Source organism: Cnephaeus nilssonii (genome assembly GCF_951640355.1).
Source record: "Cnephaeus nilssonii genome assembly, chromosome: 12".
NCBI lineage: Eukaryota > Metazoa > Chordata > Mammalia > Chiroptera > Vespertilionidae > Cnephaeus > Cnephaeus nilssonii.
The window spans coordinates 47,088,379-47,106,695 of record NC_137083.1 but is presented as its reverse complement, the minus strand read 5'-3'; the positions used below and the strand labels follow the sequence as shown (position 1 = coordinate 47,106,695).

The following is an 18,317-nucleotide window of genomic DNA, read 5'->3' as shown; positions in this document are numbered from 1 at the left end:
TCTAAGGCGCCTGTTGAATCCAAGCAGGACCCTCCACCTCCACCTGGTTCCTGTTCCTGGGAAGGCCTCCCTCTTGCTGCCAGGGGCAGGGGCAGCCGCAGGACCCAGAAGTTCCTGTTCCTCATCAGGTTCTCCATGTTCTTCAGCCGCCTCTGCAGTGGCGTCCCTAGCACAGCCCATTTGCCATACAGTTGGTTCCTGAACTTAAAGGTCATTTTTTTAAACTGAATTTATTGGGGTGACATTGGTTAATAAAATCATATAGGCTTCAGGTATACAATTCTATACAAGGTTGTTTTCTTAAAGTCGGCCAGCTTCTCTTTTCTTTAGCTGTCCTTGTCCATCCATCCTTCTAAGCTCTTTAGTCAGACTGCCTGGGAATTATTCTTCTCTCCATGGGCTGAATGGCAGCCAAGATGGCCAGAAGGGAGGTCTCTGCAGATTGGATTTGAGCCTCCCCATATGCCATTCCTGTATTAGACATAATGAGGTGAGTCAGCCACCAGGAGAGGGGTCCAGCTACAAGAAGGTCAGGATGCTCTGGAATAGGGGGAAACTTCTTCCAGGCACCCAAAGGCCTCATTGGTTAGCCCCCCAGAGCCCACCTGGAAGACTGTCAAAGACAGCAGATGCTGGACCCCACAGGGCCCCCATGGGAAGAATCTTGAACCAAGGACCCAGGAGCAATATAAGATGAACAAAGCATTACCATAATAAATGAGTGTAAAGGATTGAATACCAGCTATACCACACATAGTGATAGGAGCTTAGTCAATTACTTAAACCACTTCACCCACACAGCCCAGCAGGAGACAGGAGGTGAGAAACCTGAGTCCTGAAAACCTCCCAGGGCACCGATGCACACCAACTGCTATTTCATTCTGAGAGTGTTCTAGAGCACACCCCCCCCCCGCCCCCCGCCAGCGTGCTGTGGGAAACTTGGCAGGTGTGAGCAGCGGCAGAGTCCCTGGGCTAATGCGGAGCGGCCCACCCAGAAACTGCCCTGTATGGCAGCTCTCTACTAAAGAGCAGGAACCAGGTCATGTGCACACAATTAGTCCAATATATTTATTGACTCTAGACTGAGGCAAGCAACTGCCACCATCAGTTCTTCAGGTCCTTTAACACCAGCACCCCACCTTTCTTTGTTTTACAAATGAGGAAGCCAAGACCCAGAGCTGGGAGTGAGCGTAAGGCCATACCAGGCTCCAGCCTCTGGAGTCCCTGAGGTCCAATCTGCTCCTGCAACACACAGGCTCCCTTGACTCATTTTGGAGGCACGGACTTTCTTTGAACACCTATTGGGTGTCAGAACTCACAAGGCCTTGCCAGGGGCCAGCACATTTACTGCTTTGGAAAAAGAAAAGGGGACGTCAGTGCCTTGGTATTTCCCATGTTTGGCTTCTAAGAGTACCTGTATTGACAGAGGGCATTTAGCTAGCAAACCGGGCCTAGGATCTCTTAGCCCTGAGGCATCCCCAGGAAACACCTGAGACCAGCTCTTGCAGCTGAGGGTTAAGATCAGAGCAGCTACACTTGCACCATATCCTGTTTGAGCACTTGCTGACAGCCTTGCCCAGACTTGTGGGGTCCCTGGAGAGGGCTGAGGGGTACCAGAATAGACAAACAGTAGCACCTCTTTTCCCCAAGCCCAGGGGAGCTTGGCTGAGCTGTCACGACTTGTATACTCACTCGTGCCCCAGAGATGATGGCAGTGTTACCATCTGCCCCAAATTGTTCATGTACAGTCAGAGGGGGCACAGCCAGGGACCCAGGCACCTGGATACAGTCCTCTTCACATAGTGCCAAATAAGACAATCAGAATAGCTGAGGACCCATCACCCAAGCTTCAAAACCACCCAACCTGAGGGCTGGTCTATAGGCAGCACCCAGAGTGGTATGATTTAAGAGGCACAAGGAGCTCGCTGCTATCAAGACTTCTCCATGAGGCTTGATGCTATTGCCTGAACGTTCACAGTTTGACTCTCTGCTTTGGTAAGAATTTGTTTCACTGAAATACAAAGGGCTCCTGGGGGATATAACCCAATGAAAAAGTCACCCCACTCTGCACCCACCTGACCTTCCACTCACTTCACAAAAATAAAGGCTCTTCCTGATGGATTCTGAGAGAATGGGCTGGAGATCGACAAAGAAGAGAGAAGCGGCCCCGAACTTGAAAGGAAGGACGAAATCAGGCTTCCTGTTTGGTTGCCTCTTAATCTATTATGACTCTGACAACCCTAAGGTGAGGTAGGATGCACTGGGGTAAATGAGGAACACCAGGCTGGAGGTGGTGGACAAACTTCTCCTGGTCTAACTCTGCAGAAGGCCCTCGTTCTTGGAGACAGCCCCCTCCTTGAACATGACTAACCACCCAGGTGGCAGACCAGCCTCACCCAAACCTGGACCTTTTGCTCAGGAGCTTCCTGGGCTTGCTCCCTGAGGCACCCCCCTTGTGGCGGCCTATGGGCATGGAGCATGCACACCCTTGAACACAGACCATGGGGAAGTCATCTACGCTGGGCTTCAGTTTCCACTTCTCTACTGATAACCAAAGTCAATCAACGCCCCCTACAGGAAGGCCCAGGAACAACGGGAATCACTCTGGGCCAAGGCACACACACTTGGGAAGACACCTGGTTTCCAGGGCAGCAACCAGGGCATCCCATCAACACCCAGGCTGGTCTGGACTGCGCTCTATGGTCCCCACACAGAGGCAGGTGGCAGAACAGTCCTGCCCCCCAGAGGATCGTGGTCCCCTTGGCAACCACACACAACTCTTACAAAAGCACCAGAAAAGCTTCATAAGGAGAAAAAAAAGTTTCAAAGTAACAAAGTAGAAAAGCCTAATTTCCAGTGCCTATTCTTCAGGCTGCCTGTCCACTCTGCTGTTTCTCGTGTGCAGCAGGCCCCAGTCCTCTGTGTACAATCAACACCCCAGCACCTCAATATCTCCATCACCTCTACTGAAAGAACCGTGATCCCTGGTCCACTTGTCTGTCCATGGAATCCGCCAAGGCCCCCACCCAAAACGTGGCACCGCTAAGCCTTATGGGGTCCTTTATAAGTCAGGAATGTAGAATAGGCAGCGAAGAGTGACAAACTGAGGAAAGAGGAAATGGAGGCAACTGTCGCACTCATACACTGTCACCAAGAAGGCTGCTGCTTCCCAATTGAATAAGAAAAAAAGATCTCTCCAAAGCCATCCCAGACTAGGAACCAGCGTCAGGCCCAACAGGCGGAGAGAAGGTCCTGCCGGAGCCGGGCTCCTGCCTGGTCAGCCCTCCTCCGAGTGGCCGGGCCGGGGCCGGGGCGGGCTCCCGGGGCAGGCGGAGGGCGAGGCGAAGTGCGGGCCGGCCTGGCCCCGCGCATGGGTCTGCATGTGGATGGTCAGGTGGTGGTTCCGGTTGAAGGCCCGGCCGCACTGCGGGCACTGGTAGGGCCGCTCGCCGGTGTGGATGCGCTGGTGCCGGAAGAGGTCCGAGGGCCTGCGGAAGGCCTTGCCGCAGTAGGGGCAGGCCGGCCAGCCCTGGCTGTTGCCGGTGTGCAGCCGCTGGTGCAGCAGCAGGCTCTTGCGCCGCTGGAAGAAGCGCAGGCACTCGCTGCAGTGGTACACCTTGGCCGCCGGCCTCCGCCCCACGAAGGACCGGCCGGCCAGGGCGCGGCGGCCCTCGGGCTCCTCGGGGAGCCAGCGGATGACGGGCCCAGACACCACCACCTCTCCAGGCTCCAGCGCGGAGTGGGCCTCCCCCCACCCGGTGGGCGAGCTGGCCCGGGCCTGGCGCTGCTGCTCCTCCACGTGGGTCCGCTGGTGAATGGTCAGGTTAATCTTCAAGCGGAAGCTCTGCCCGCAGTCGGGGCAGGGGAAGGTCCGCTCTCGCCGGCGAGGGAGGATGCGGGGCACCTCCCCCGCCGCCCCTGCGGGCCGAGGGCGAGGGTCCCCTGCCCGCACCCTGGGCACTCCCTGGGCATGAAGCTGGCGGGGACCCCCAGTCCTGCTCTTGGGCCCCTTGGGGACTGTACTCTGGGTCTGGCCGGGGGGCTTCCCCAGGAAGAGCTGCTCCGGCATCATCTCGTCCTCAGACTCTGCTTCCGTCTTGATGACCAGACCAGCAGCACCACCTGCCGAAAGGAATCTCCGTGGATATCCTGTGGACCACCCCCACCCCTGCCCCAGTCTGGCCCTCCTGGCACAGCTCACAGGCACCCCCCTCCTGCCTTCACTGAACTCTTTCTCCTGCAGGACTCACCACAGGGAGCAGGGGACCTTCTCCCTCAGCCCCACCCACGGGGACTGCCTCCTAATGCCACCCAGTCTGTTGGTCACTGGGCCTATGCCTGCAGGCCAAGCTAGAATGTCAGGAAAGAGGAGACAAAGCTGCAAAACCAGGGAGTCAGGAGGTCAGACCAGTGGGAGACATATAGGTGGGAAAATGAAGAGACAAAGACAGGCAGAGACCATGAACCCTGATATTTGCTGGCCATGAAGGACCCCCAGGAGTTCTAATGACTTTAGTCTCAATCTTTGAAAGACAATTAGCCTTATGGGCCCTGACTACCTCCTTACTAGGTCAGAGGCCTCAGGGCGGGAGGTGCTGTAGCCTTAGCCACGCTGAGCGCTACTCATCCGTGTAACAAACCCACACTGAGCGCCTGTGATCTCGGTGACACACAGGTGACAGGCAGGAGGCACGAGGATCCGGGCCCCCCGGTGGGGCCTCAGTGTGGGTCACACACTTGACTCTAAGACGGGACTGAGGCCAAAGAGCGTCCAGGACACAGCAGTGAAGGGTGGGCCTGGGGCAGCAGGTCCCGGGGTCCGTAATGTTGGTAAGGAGGGTCCTGGCTACTGAGCCCTGCCTGGAACACTGCGTCCTTCATACCCTCCCATTGCTGTTCACCTCTGGTCTGCTCTGCAGTCAACCCCACCACTCTCCTCTCTAATCTCCCCCAGCACCTGGTGGCCTCAGCTGCTAGACCACAAGGTCTGCTCAAAGGGTGACCGTGAACCCTGACCTCTGCACATTAAAATGAAAATCTTCAGCCCTTTACAAGCAACTTCCCAGGTCTAGGACCAGAGAAATTTCTATTCTTGCTGAAGCTTGAACTTAAGCCACAAGCTGGGAGGCCAGTGCACTCAGGAGCCCTTCCATGGTGGACCTCCAGGGACAGCACCGATGGCAAAAGCCCCGAGGTCCTCTGCTCCCTGAAGCCCCCCATAACCCTCACAAATATCTCAGGACAGAACTTCACTTCTGTTAGAAATAACCCACTGGTATTAATTTAGTCCTACAGCCACAGAACCATTGAATCCATAAGAATCATTTAAACTTTGGGGTAAAATGGTGTTGCATTTAATGGGCTACCACGGTATTCCTGAACTTAGGGATTAGTGAAGGCCAAAGCCCCAGATCCCTTCATGTGAGCCCATTTGTAGCTTGGTCCCACCAGGCCACAACCCCGCGGTGGATCCAAATCTCACCTTTGCCTTCCACTGAAGCAGATACCAGGATGGAACCAGGGGAGAGTTGGATCCCTTTCTATGGGGACAGAAAACCTGCCCCAAGGCCAGAATAGGCAATAATCACTTTCTTTTTCTTGTTCACCACAGCGTCAGCCAGTTTACAAAAAATACATAGCCTCTAAATGGGAACTAAACTTAAATCGCACACAAGCTGTAAGATGCTGGAGGCTGTTAGCCTGGGCCACTCCAGGTGGCCATGAGGCTTTTCTGTCACCAGACCACAAACCTGCCGACATGCAGCTCGTTTCAGGCTGGACCACAGTGAGGGAAGAGCAGACCACAGAGGCTCTGGGTCCCCAGAGCCCCAGGGATATAAAATCTGGGGGATGCCGAAACCGGTTTGGCTCAGTGGATAGAGCGTCGGCCTGCGGACTCAAGGGTCCCAGGTTCGATTCCGGTCAAGGGCATGTACCTTGGTTGCGGGCACATCCCCAGTAGGGGGTGTGCAAGAGGCAGCTGATCGATGTTTCTCTCTCATCGATGTTTCTAACTCTCTATCCCTCTCTCTTCCTCTCTGTAAAAAATCAATAAAAATATATTTAAAAAAATAAAAAAATAAAAAAAATAAAATCTGGGGGATGAAGAAGGGACCCTCAGGAGAAAACCTAGCAGGTCCCATCATGCTAACCCCCAGCCCACTCCCAAAGGGACTCCGAGCTCCTCTGAGGCTCTGAGTGGCCACAGGGCTTTCTCCCTTCACTCACCTAGCCCCATGCTGGGCAGGATGTCCCTAGGAGGGGAGACAGGGGACTCCCCATCTGAAGAATCTTCCTCCTGTTTAATTGCGGACAAAATGCTGGTACTGGCTGGGGGCCCTGTGGGAGAGAATCCTGTGAGGCTCCTCCTGCAGGGTGACACAGCCGTTTCCCAGCAGGCCCTGGTTATGCTCCAGCACCTGCCAGGAAGAGGGGCCCCATGCTCCCCAGTGCCAACTACTGGTCCCTTGGCATCTGAGTGTCACTCTGATGGGCCTCTAAAGGACAGAGGGGTTGGGGAGACCTCTGGGGCACAGTGCCAGGTCTGCAACAGACAGGGACCATGAGAGGGTCCTATCTCTCTTTACACAGTCAGTGGCTGGGAAGGAGGGAAACAGGGAAGGGAGGGGAGGCCACATTCAACCTCAGGGAGGCCATATTCAGTGCGGGAGATGCACAGAAGTAACTGGAGAGAAAGAACCCCGAGTCCGACAAGCCAGGCCAGCAGGAAGGAGGCACAGAGAAAGCCAAGGCAGCAAAGCACAGTCTGAAAATGGCTCTGAATTATCTGTCAGGCGCTAGGCTAATGCCCTCTGAATTATACTTCATTTTGGGGAAAGGATGGCAGGAGTTTCCTTTAAAAGAAGCAGGCAGAGACATTGGAAAGGGTGACTAAGGCCTCAGAGCTCCTCACAGGCCTTCAGAAAGACGGTAGGTACTGACGAGCACACAGGCTGGCCCCATGCTAGGTGTAGGACACACACCTCCCCTCAATGAACCCACTGTAAGCAGCCTGTCACCTGCCCTCCTGTGCCTTTCCCCTCTCTCCAGACAGACCAGTGTGTCTGGCCCCCAACACACCTGAGGAACGCACACCTTTGCTCAGACTGTTTTCTCCTGCTGAAATGCCGTCCCCAGCAAAACTGACTTCCTCTATGGCTCACCCCAGGGGCACCTTTTCTAGGAAGCCTGTCCCACTCAGCCCAGGTGGTCCCGGCCATCCCCCCACCCTCTTCTCAGTACCACTGGCTGGTACTGTCGCTGGGATGCCGGTCACACTGCCACCTGACAGACCTCACTCACCCGTGCTTGTTCCAGGTGGAGTTACTCTTGCTCCTGAGTCTCTCTGGTGCTCGGGGGTCTGCCTTTCACTTGGGCCCTCCTGGTCAGACCTGACTGGGCTGGGAATGTGCTCTGGAACTGGAGGGAGAGTGGGATACACTAATTAGTGACACCGAGAACAACACCGAGTTCCCCCAGGTAGCCAGAGCCTCTGGGAACTGGCTAGATGCAGCCACTGGGACCTGGGACATCAGGTCAAACACAGGGTATGATAATTAAGTGGACTTCACTGATTATCTAGTGACTACATTCTAGGCCAGCAGTCGCCAACCAGTGGTCCGCGAGGTCCGGAAGCTTCCATATGTGAGAGAAGGAAACAGGGTAGCACGGTAACTTATTGACAGTACCAGGCAGGTCACACAACAGGACCACAGATCTGGCTTTTTCAGGACTCCTGGCTCAGAACACTACAACCATGGTTCCCAATCCCAAGTCCTCTACCAGGCTGGTATATAAGGATCCCCTAGGGAGCACCCCCAAGATTCTCTTCAGTAGATCTGGGTGGGCCTAGGAAATTTATATTTTTTAAAAGCTTCCTAAGGCAAAAAAGATGAACAAATATTTCACAGAATAAGAAGTTAAATGACCTATAAACAAATGAAAGGATATGTAACCACACTTGTAATGAGAGGTACCATTAAAGCCACACTGTTACCAAAGCCAGACAGACACTTCAAGAAAACATACCCATATCTCTTATGGACATTGATACAAAAATCCTCAACAAAAAAAAAAGCAAAACAAAATCAGCAGCATACTAAAAGGATTAAACATCATGACCAAATGGAGTTTGTTCCCGGAATGCAAGGATGGTTCAACATATGAAACTAGATCAATGGATTACACCATATTAACAGAATGAAGGGGGAAAAGCCCCAAGATGATTTCAACTGATGCAGAAAAAGCATCTGACAAAATTAAATACCTTTACCTGATAAAAACAGATGGAAACTACCTCAACATAACAAAAGCCATATATTAAAAACCCCTAGTGAACATCATATTTAATGGTGAAAAATGAAAGCTTTTCCTCTAAGATTAGGAATAAGGCAAGGATGTCCACTTTCACCACTTCTATTCAACAAAGTGATGGAAGTTCTAGCCAGAGCAATTAGGCAAGAAAAAGAAATAAAAAGCATCTAAATTGGAAAGGAAAAAAATTATTTGTTCACAGATGATATGAATATATATATATATATGTATGTATATATGCATATATATATGTATATATGTATATATATACATATATAAAACCGTAAAAATTCCACACAAAAATTGTTAAAACTAATCAATAAATGCTGCAAGTTAGCAGGATAATAAAACAAAACATAAAAAGATCAGTTGCATTTCTAGACACTAATAATGAACAATTTGAAAAGGAAATTACAAAAACAAGTCCATTTATAATTATCTTAAAAATACCTTAGGAATAATTTAACAAAGGAAGTGAGAGACTTTTACAATAAAAACTACAAAACATTGCTGAAAAATTACATTAGTCCCCCCTATCCATGTGGGATATATACAAGACCCCGAGTGGATTCCTGAAACTACAGGTAGTACTGAACTCTCTATAGTCTATGTTTTTTTCTATATACACATACCTATGATAAAGTTTAATATATAAATTAGGCACAGTAAGAGATTAACAACAATAACTATAATAAAATAGAATAATTATAACAATATACTATAATAAAAGTTATGTCAATGGCTTTGGGGCCATTATTAAGTAAAATAAGGGTCATTTAAACACAGTGCTGTGATACCTTGACGGTCGATCTGATAACCAAGACGGCTACTAAGTGACTTACGGGTGGGAAACATATACAGTGTGGATACGCTGGACAAAGGGATGATTTCCATCCTGGGCAGGATGCAGCAGGACAGCGCGAGATTTCATCACGCTACTCAGAATGGCACGTAATTTAAAACTTATGAATTGTTTACTTCTGAAATTTTCCATTTAATATTTTCGGATCGCGGTTGACTGCAGGTAACTAAAACCATGGAAAACAAAACAGTGGATTAAGGGGGGGATTACTGTAAATACATAAATAAGTGGAAACACATCCCATGTTCATGGATTGGAAGACTTATTATTAAGATGTCAATACCACCCTCAGTAATCTACAGATTTAATGTAATTCTTATTAAAATCCCAATGGCTTTTTTTTTTTTTCAGAAATAGAAAAATCCATCCTAAAATTCATATGGAATCTCAAGGGACCCCAAATATCCAAAACAATCTTGAAAAAGAAGAACAAAATTGAATAACTTCCTGATTTCAAGACTTACTGCAAAGCTGCAGTAATCAAAATATTGTGGTACTGGCATAAACAGAATAAATAGAATAGAGAACCAAGAAATAAACCCTCCCATATCTGGTCAAATGATATTTGAGAAGGGTGCCAAGACCACTTAATGGGGAAAGAGCAATCTTTCAACAAATGTGGCTGGGAAAACTAAATATCCACATGCAAAAGAATGAAGTTGGACCCTTATCATAACACCATGTATAAAAATTAACTGAAATGTATCAAAGCCTAAATGCAAAACCTAAAACATAAAACTCTTAGAAGAAAACAGGACAAAAGCGTCATGACACTGGATTTGGCAATGATTTCTTAAATATGACACTAAAGGCACAGGCCACAAAAGAAACACTAGACAGCAACAAGACACTTTCATCATAAAGCCATTATAGCAAGTTTGGGAGTCATAGCAGATCTATCTAATACACAGACAAAATGGGGAGACAAAGAAAAATGCCCCAAATGAAAGAACAAGAGAAATGCCCAGAAAAATAATTAAATGAAATGGAAGCAACCAAAATATCAGATACAGAGTTTAAAACAATGGTTATAAGGATGCTCAAGGACCTTAGAAGAAGAATGGATAATCTCAGTGCGAACTTAAAGAAATAGTGACCATTAAAAAGGACATAGAATCCATTTAAAAAAGAAAAAAAAAAAAAAAGAAAGAGACAATAGACAAACTAGAGTTTGTGAAAAATTTTAAATTTGTGCATCAAAAGACAATTATCAACATAATTAAGCAATTCACAGAATGGAAGGAAATATTTGTAAATCATCCATCATATAAGGGATTAATATACAGAGTATATAAAGAATTCCTAAAACTCAACAACAAAGAAACAACCTGACTCAAAAATGGCAAAGGACTTGAATAGACATTTCTCCAAAGGAAATATTTCAATAAGTCAATGAGAATGGTCAATAAGGACATGAAAAGTTTCTCAACATCACTATCAGGGAAATGCAAATCAAAACTATAATGAGATACTACTTCACACTCATTATGATGTCTACTATTAAAAAAACAACAGACAGGTTTGCTAAAGTAATTGTAGTGATAGAAATGTATTAGCTTCAGAAGCTACTGAGGTGGTTCATTCTATCCTAGTACAGTGTAACTACCAATTACTGCTAATAATGATTCTAAACATTGTACTAATGTGTTTGATTTTTGGCACTGTGTAGTAATAGAACAGTATCACAAAAGTTGGGGGTTGGGAAAATTAGCCTAAAATAATAAGTGCATGTATTGGAAATCTTATTACAAATAAAACACAGCTCTGTCCTCTTTAACTGTAAAAAACAAAACAAAAAACACAGAAAATAACAGTACAGCCATTGTGGAAAACTGTATGGTGGCTCCTCAAAAAATTAAAAGTAGAACTACCACATCATCCAGCAATTCCACTTCTGAGTTTATGCCTAAAAGAACTGAAGGCAGAGTACTGAAGACATATTTGTACATCCATGAACACAGCATTATTCACAAGAGCTAAAACATGGAAGTAACCCAAGTGTACATCAATAGATTAAGAGATAAACAAAATGTGGTCTATCCATGCAATAGAATATTATTCTACCTTAAAAAGGAAGAAATTTCCCTAGCCAGTTGGCTCATTGTCGGCCTAAGGACTGAGGGGTTCTGAGTTTGATTTCAATCAAGGGCATGTACCTAGGTTGCAAGCTCAATACCCAGACCTGACTCGCAGCCCCGGTTGGGGTGAGTGTTAAGAGGCAACCAATCGATGTGTCTCTCTCACCTCAATGTTTTTCTCTCTCTCCATCTCTCCCCCTCCCTTCCAATCTCTCTAAAAATCAATGGAAAAATATCCTCAGGTGAGGATTAATAAAACCTAAAAAAAGTAAAAAGGAAGAAATTCTAGCACATGCTACAACATGGATGAACCCAGAGGACATTATACTAAATAAAGTTAAGCCAGTCATAAGTAGACAAATGTTGTATGAATCTATTTATATGAGGTACTCAAGAGTAATCAAAATCATAGAACTGTGAGTGCCAGGGGCTGGGAAAGGGGCAGAACGAGCGGTTATTATTTAATGATATAGAACTTTTTCAGCTGGTGTGCCACAAGAACTTTTAAAACATGCAACACCTGACAATTTAATCAGGGGCACTGAACTCTTTTTCCTTAGATTGTCAAATAAAAAATGACAACAACTTGCCCTAGCCAGTTTGGCTCAGTAGATAGAGCGTTGGCCTGTGGACTGAAGGGGCCTGGGTTTGATTCCGGTCAAGGGCACGTACCTCGGTTGCAGGCTCCTGGCCTTGGTAAGGGGCATATGGGAGGCAACCAATCGATGTGTCTCTCTCACATCGTTATTTCTCTCTGTTTCTCCCTCTCCCTAAAAAAAATCAATGGAAAAAATATCCTCGGGTGAGGATTTTTTTTAAAAAATGACAACTACCAACACAATAGCTGTTGGTGTGAATGAATTAAAATTATACCGATTTTTTGGTCAGGCCAGAAAAAATATATTTTTTGGTACGCCACAGAATTTTAGTAATTAGTTTATGTGTGCCATGAGATGAAAAAGGATGAAAATCGCTGGTATAGAGTTTCAGTTTTACAAGATGAAGAGAGTTCTGGAGATGGATGGTGGTGATAGTTGCAAACATTATGAATGTATTTAATGTCTCTGAACTGCATACATAAAAGCAGTTAAGATGGTAAATTTTATGTTATGTGTATTTGACCACAATAAGAAAAAAAGAAAGTATCGATACTCAGTACAACATGGATGAACCTTGAAAACATGCTAAGTGAAAGAAGCCAGAGACAGAGGTATTTTGGTTGTTTTGGGGAGAAAGAGATGGATACAGCAAATGTGGCAAACTCTTGATCACTGGTGAATCTGGGGGATGATCATCTGGAGGGTCACTGTACTTTCTCTCTACTTTCACTTTTTTATTTAAATTTTATTTTTAAAAAGCTCCCAGAAGATTCTGATGTGCAGTCAACTTTGGAACCACTGTCCTGTATACACCAGCTGTGGGGATGAAATCAGCCCCAGGCTCCTGCGAGAGGGCCCATTTCCACAAAGGGAAGCCGGTACAGTTCAGGCCTTACAGCTGCCGGTTATACAGTTGGGAACTAGGACGTGGTGGCAATAATGCTGCTGCTACTAGTAGTACTGCTAGTAGCAAGTTCCTATTTACCATAAAATGCTCGGCTTTGCAAAGCCTGCCATCACTTTTAGTCCCCACAACGGTCAGGTAAGGCGCGTACCGCTGTCCTCTTGCACAGAGGCAGAAACCGTACGGCTCTTCAGGCAAAATCCCTGCACCCACCCGACTGGCCGGCCTGAGACAGAGCATGCCCCACTTTGGGTTATAGGGCTGTGTTCCCCTCCTGGCCTCACAGCATGTCTGGGAAGCCCAGGAGAGCAGGGACATGGTTCAGTTTGCCCTCACCATCTTGCTCCCACTCACCAGCCTCCGGCCTGCCCGGGCAAGCTGCCTCTCTCTCTTCCCCCTCCTCCTGGCCCCACAGGCCTTCAGGACAAGGCTCCTCTCCCCGCTCTATCCGAGTGAGGATATCTGGTTTGGAGATGGCGTAATCTGTGTACAGAAGGGAGAGAGAGAGCTGGGTCAGGACACCTGCCTCCCGGTTCACTACACAGGTGCAGAGACACCAGAGGAACAGAAGCCAAAGCCAAGACACAGACAGAGGCCCAGATGCTATGACTCGGCCTTACCCAGGGAGACCAGCATCTCGTAGTTGCCCCTCATCACGTGCTTGTACAGACTCTTCTGCCAAGGATCCAGCTTGCCCCACTCCAGCTCGGAAAAATACACGGCCACGTCATCAAAGGTCACGGGCACCTAGAACCACAGGTGTCATGCACGCTCACCCACACTTACAGGCACAGCCCCTCGGGCTGTCCCACCCCAGGTGCCCCCGTTACCTTGGGGGCCTCCCCCTTGCTGCCCGGGGGCAGCCGCAGGATCCAGAAGTTCCTGTTCCTCAGCAGGTTCTCCATGTTCTCCAGCCGCCTCTGCAGCAGCCCGTACTCCTGCAGCAGGGTCCCCAGTGCGGCCCACTTGCCCTCCAGCTGGTTCCCGAACTCCACGGCCGTCTTCTCACAGTCAGCCAGCTTCTTCTCCGCTGTCCCCGTCCGTCCCTCCAGAGTCAGCAAGCGGGCCAGACAGGAGTCCACTTTCTTCTCCAAGGCCTGGATAGCAGCCACCACTGTCCACAGTGTGATCTCCGTGGAGTAGAGGTATGAGTTCTTCTCAGCAGCCGGCTGGGATGATGGAGAAGTTGCCGAAGGCCTTTCATCCCCTGTTTGTCTGTCCCTCTCTGAAGCCTGTACACAACAAGAGAAAGGAGAAACCTTATCAGAACTATACAACCAAAATGTCCACCTCAAAAAGAAACCTCAGAATGGCACCTGCCCCGGTAAAGCCCCATCTGGGGTCCTGAAGGCCAGTCAGGCAGCCGTGTCAGGGGCGGGGGTGTGAGGACATCAGTTACAGGTCCAGGACAGGAGACACTGTCTGGACCAAGGTATTAGCAAGTGAGAAACAGAAGGAATAACATGGCCAGAGAAAGAAGTATCTGTGGTCTCAGACAGGTGACCCCTACCTGGGTCTTGGTCTCTTCTTCTGAAAATGAAGGGACAGGCTTTGAAGGAGGTACAGAGAACATGAGCTCTGCACTCAGCCAGCCTGGGTGCAACTGGCAACTCCACCTGGCTGACGGTGAGCAAGGTTTCTTAAACATCTTTCAATGTCCCTTCCATATCTAGAAAATGGAGCTAATAATAGTACCTACATGACATGATTATGAGAATTAATGACACAATTTGGTAAAAAGCACTCAGCACAATGTCTAGCCTGTGCTTCTCAATAAATGTGAGCCCTATGTTGATTCCGCTAAGATGACCGTGAGGAGAATGTTGAGGATATGACGGTTCTGGCTCAGGAAGGCAGTATGAATAGTGCACACAGCTTTCTGGTTCACCTTTCATTCCAGGTCCTTGAGTGCCTTGGAAAAGAGCTTCTGAAGTGCCTCCCTGAGCGGGCACAATGGTCTCAGTCCCAGTTCATCTTGCTAAAAGCCTTATTGGAATGACGAAACAACACATCGCCCCTCCATTTCACTCACCCGTCTCAGTCAAATCACTATCAAGTCTTACTCTTTGACTTCTGAAATCATCTCAAATCCATCCTCTTTTCTCCTCCTCCCCTGCAATCACCTAGTCCAAACCCCCTCACCTGTCGCCTGAGCCACTGCAATTCCGCCCAATTCATTTCTGCACCTCCCCCTCCCCCACAGTACTCTCCTCAGCTCCCAAGTATACCTAGAATAAACTCTAAACTTCTAAAAAAATATATCTTTTAATTGATTTCAGAGAAGGGAGAGGGAGATAGAAACATCAATGATGATAATCATTGACTGACTGCCTCCTACACGCCCCCTCCTGGTGATTGAGCCCTCAACCCAGGCATGTGTCTTTGATGGGAATGGAACCCAGGACCCTTCAGTCCACAGGCCAATGCTCTATCCACTGAGCCAAACCGGCTAGTGCAAAACCTAAACTTCTTAGCAGACTGCAGCCTACCTCCCTGACCTGTCTCCTCCTGGGCAGTGACTGCTCTCCAGCCGCCCTGGCCTCCTTGGACTCCTCCACCTTTGCATGAGCTCTCCTCCTGGCTTCCTCTCATACAAACCTCCAGCTTAGACATCGCCTCACTGGGACCTTCACAGACCCACACATCTAAAATAGTGCCCTGTTAGTCCCTTCCTTCATAGCACTAATAACCTAGGACAGTGGTCGGCAAACTCATTAGTCAGCAGAGCCAAATATCAACAGTACAACGGTTGAAATTTCTTTTGAGAGCCAAATTTTTTAAACTTAAACTTCTTCTAACGCCACTTCTTCAAAATAGACTTGCCCAGGCCGTGGTATTTTGTGGAAGAGCCACACTCAAGGGGCCAAAGAGCCGCATGTGGCTCACGAGCCGCAGTTTGCCGACCACTGACCTAGGACAACCCTGTGTGTCTGCCTGGGTTATGGTTTCCCCAGAAGGACCTAAGCTCCGCGAGTGTAGGTGCTAATTCACTGTGGTATCCCCAGCTTCTAAGAGTGCCTCACTCACAGCAGGTACTCAATCAATAGCTATTGAATAAATGAATGACTAAACAATTCAACAACACATTCATTCAGGAACAATTACAGAACACCTGTTGTGGGAACCCCTTTCACGTCCCGCGTGGTTCAGGGTTCAGGGTTCGGGTTCTGGAGAAGGCCGCACACAAATGAAAAGACTAGAAAAGTATTAATTTGGGAATATTGGGGGCCAGGCGGGAGCCCACCTCTAGGGGGAGGACTACCCCCCCCCCCCCCCCCCGGCTTTGCTATCCCTTTTATTAAGGTTATGAGATACACTCATATCCTTTAGGCAGGAAATTCCAATAATAGCCAATCAGCAAGAATTTACATAAGACTAACAGGTGGAGGCTGCTTTAGCTACCAATGTCTCAACTAAACAGGAGTGATTAGCTCCGCCCTTTCAGAGCAATTAAGGTTGACCAGCCTTCCCGATTCCCTGTCCACATCTCTCTGTTAGTGACAATGATCCGTTTCCGGCAACCTGTCAACATTAATGGGGATGCAGAAAAACTACCTGGCTCTTTCCTCCTGCTCCAGGAGAAAAATTCTGTATAGAAATACAAGACTGATACCCAAAGGCTAACAAAAGTTGAGGGCAAGTCAGTCCTATTTGGGAGCGTTCCTAGGAATCTCAGGTGATGCAAGTGGGCAGAAGGGAAGAAGCAGGTGGGTAGGAACGGTCAGACAGAGTGCTGAGGGAGGGGTCCGGGGCTGGGTGGGAGCTGAAGATGTCGCCTGTACAGGTACAGAAGGGCCATCTGGAGCGCTCCCCAGCAAACCTGCAGACCTGCCCCCTCCTGTCTCTCCCTGGCACTCAGGGAGACCTAAAGGAAGGGGAGGGAGAGAAAGTTCCTCCTTGAGAAGCATCCAGAAAAATCAAGGTTCCAAAAACTTCACTGACATGTATTGATGATAGTAGGTACCATTTACAGAGCTCTTTACCATTGCTTTTCTACTGTGTCCAGACGACCAAAGGATTGCTTTCTCTGATTTGTACATACAGAACTTTATCAGCCAACATTCTGAAACGTGGTAATCTTAAAAAATAAAATAAAATCCACCTCCAATCTCTCTTGTAAACAGCGTTCAGTACCTTTGCCTTAGGTAAAAGCAGAATACTGGGCACCTTCAAGGGGATGTAATTCCAAAGCCCTGGCCTGGCCTCAACTGCGTGTGACCCTGGGCCGGTCCCTTCCCTGAACCGCGGACTCGGGTGTCACATCCTAACGGGGCTGGAGACCCGGCCCTCCCCGCCTGCCTCCGGGCCGCTGGCCTCCAATGATACAATGGATGGGGGACCCGGCCACTCTGTTCAGACGCAAGGCCTGTCACCGTGGGTGTCGCTGGAAAGCGGGCCGATCCCCCGCCTCCGGGCCGCCCACCGCCCGGCCTGGCCTTTGGGCCGCCCGGTCGCTCGGCCAGAAAGCGACGCGGACGCCGACGAGGGCGGCTCGGCCCGTCTGGGCGTCCGCGGGCCCGCGCTTACCCGGTCGGGCGCCGCCTCGGCCATGGCTGCCCGTCCCTCGCTCGCGGCTCCTCTCGGCGGCCTGTCGGGCCCGGCGCGGCGCGCTGGCGGCGGCGGAGGCGGAGCGGAGCCGCCCAGCCTCGGAGCCCCAGCCCGGCGGCCGCGAGCTGCGTCCGAGCCACGTGCCCCGCCGGCCCTTTAAACAAGAGCTGCGCTCGCGGCCGGGCCCGTGGGCGCACACAGCGCCCCCTGCAGCCCGAAGGACCGCACGCTCGTGGCCCGCAGCCTGGAGTCCCGGCGGCCGCGGCGGCCACCCAGGGGGGCTGGCCACCCAGCCTCGCCTGGGCCGCGGGAGTGGACGCCGTCGGGCGGGTGCGGGCCACGCGCAGACGTAGCTTGCGGGGCCCAGGCCGGCCCCGACCCCTCTGCAGGATGGCGGGGTTTAGGAACCCCAGTGTCCCACCCAGGAATCGGGCCAGACAGCCGACAGGGGAAATGCGTGACTTTTCAAAACTTTGGGAGTTCCCCCTCGCCCCAACCTCCGATGGGGAATCTCAAGTGTATGTAGAGTCACCGTTTTAACACCTCTAATGGACCCAAAGTGACTATTAGTTTGAGTATAGTACTTCATGCCCAGGAAAAAACGTAGGGGATGCATAAAGGTTTTAACTCTTAAAATCTATCTATCTATCTATCTATCTATCTATCTATCTATCTATCATTTATTGATTGATTGATTTCAGAGCGGAAGGGAGAGGGATAGATAGAAACATCAATGATGAGAGAGAATCACTGTCCGGCTGCCTCCTACACGCCCCCTACTGGGGATGGAGCCTGCAACCCAGACCTACTGGTTCATAGGTCCGCGCTCAACCACTAAACCACGGCCAGCCCGGGTAAAACTCTTTTAGTTTTCCAGACCAAATAGAAAGACCTCAGGAAAAATTTAATTCATAAAAAAGAAAAGAAAAAAAAGCCTTCCCTCTTTTCCCCAAACAGCTTTGGGAATCCTCAGTCCCCTCTTCCTGCCCTGGGACCTAGCTCCTGAGCAGAGC

At 49.4% G+C, this 18,317-nt stretch overlaps 1 protein-coding gene across 4 annotated transcripts; it reads right to left on the bottom strand.

Moving 5' to 3' along the window:
- Window positions 1-958: 958 nt before the first annotated feature.
- On the bottom strand, window positions 959-17,430 carry ZNF783 (zinc finger protein 783). Of its 4 annotated transcripts, none has more exons than XM_079786806.1 (8): window positions 17,284-17,344; window positions 16,740-16,819; window positions 13,587-13,988; window positions 13,377-13,503; window positions 13,111-13,239; window positions 7,303-7,419; window positions 6,229-6,339; window positions 959-4,122 (listed from the first exon to the last, which is right to left on the bottom strand). In XM_079786806.1, exons 2-8 carry the CDS (start codon window positions 16,794-16,796, stop codon window positions 3,278-3,280), a joined length of 1,788 nt encoding a protein of 595 aa, XP_079642932.1. In that variant the 5' UTR covers window positions 16,797-16,819; window positions 17,284-17,344; the 3' UTR covers window positions 959-3,277. The 4 variants fall into 4 exon arrangements, with proteins under 4 accessions (XP_079642932.1, XP_079642934.1, XP_079642933.1 ...); XM_079786808.1 differs by having other exon boundaries at window positions 13,377-13,461; XM_079786807.1 differs by lacking the exon at window positions 16,740-16,819 and having other exon boundaries at window positions 17,284-17,430.
- Window positions 17,431-18,317: the final 887 nt, after the last annotated feature.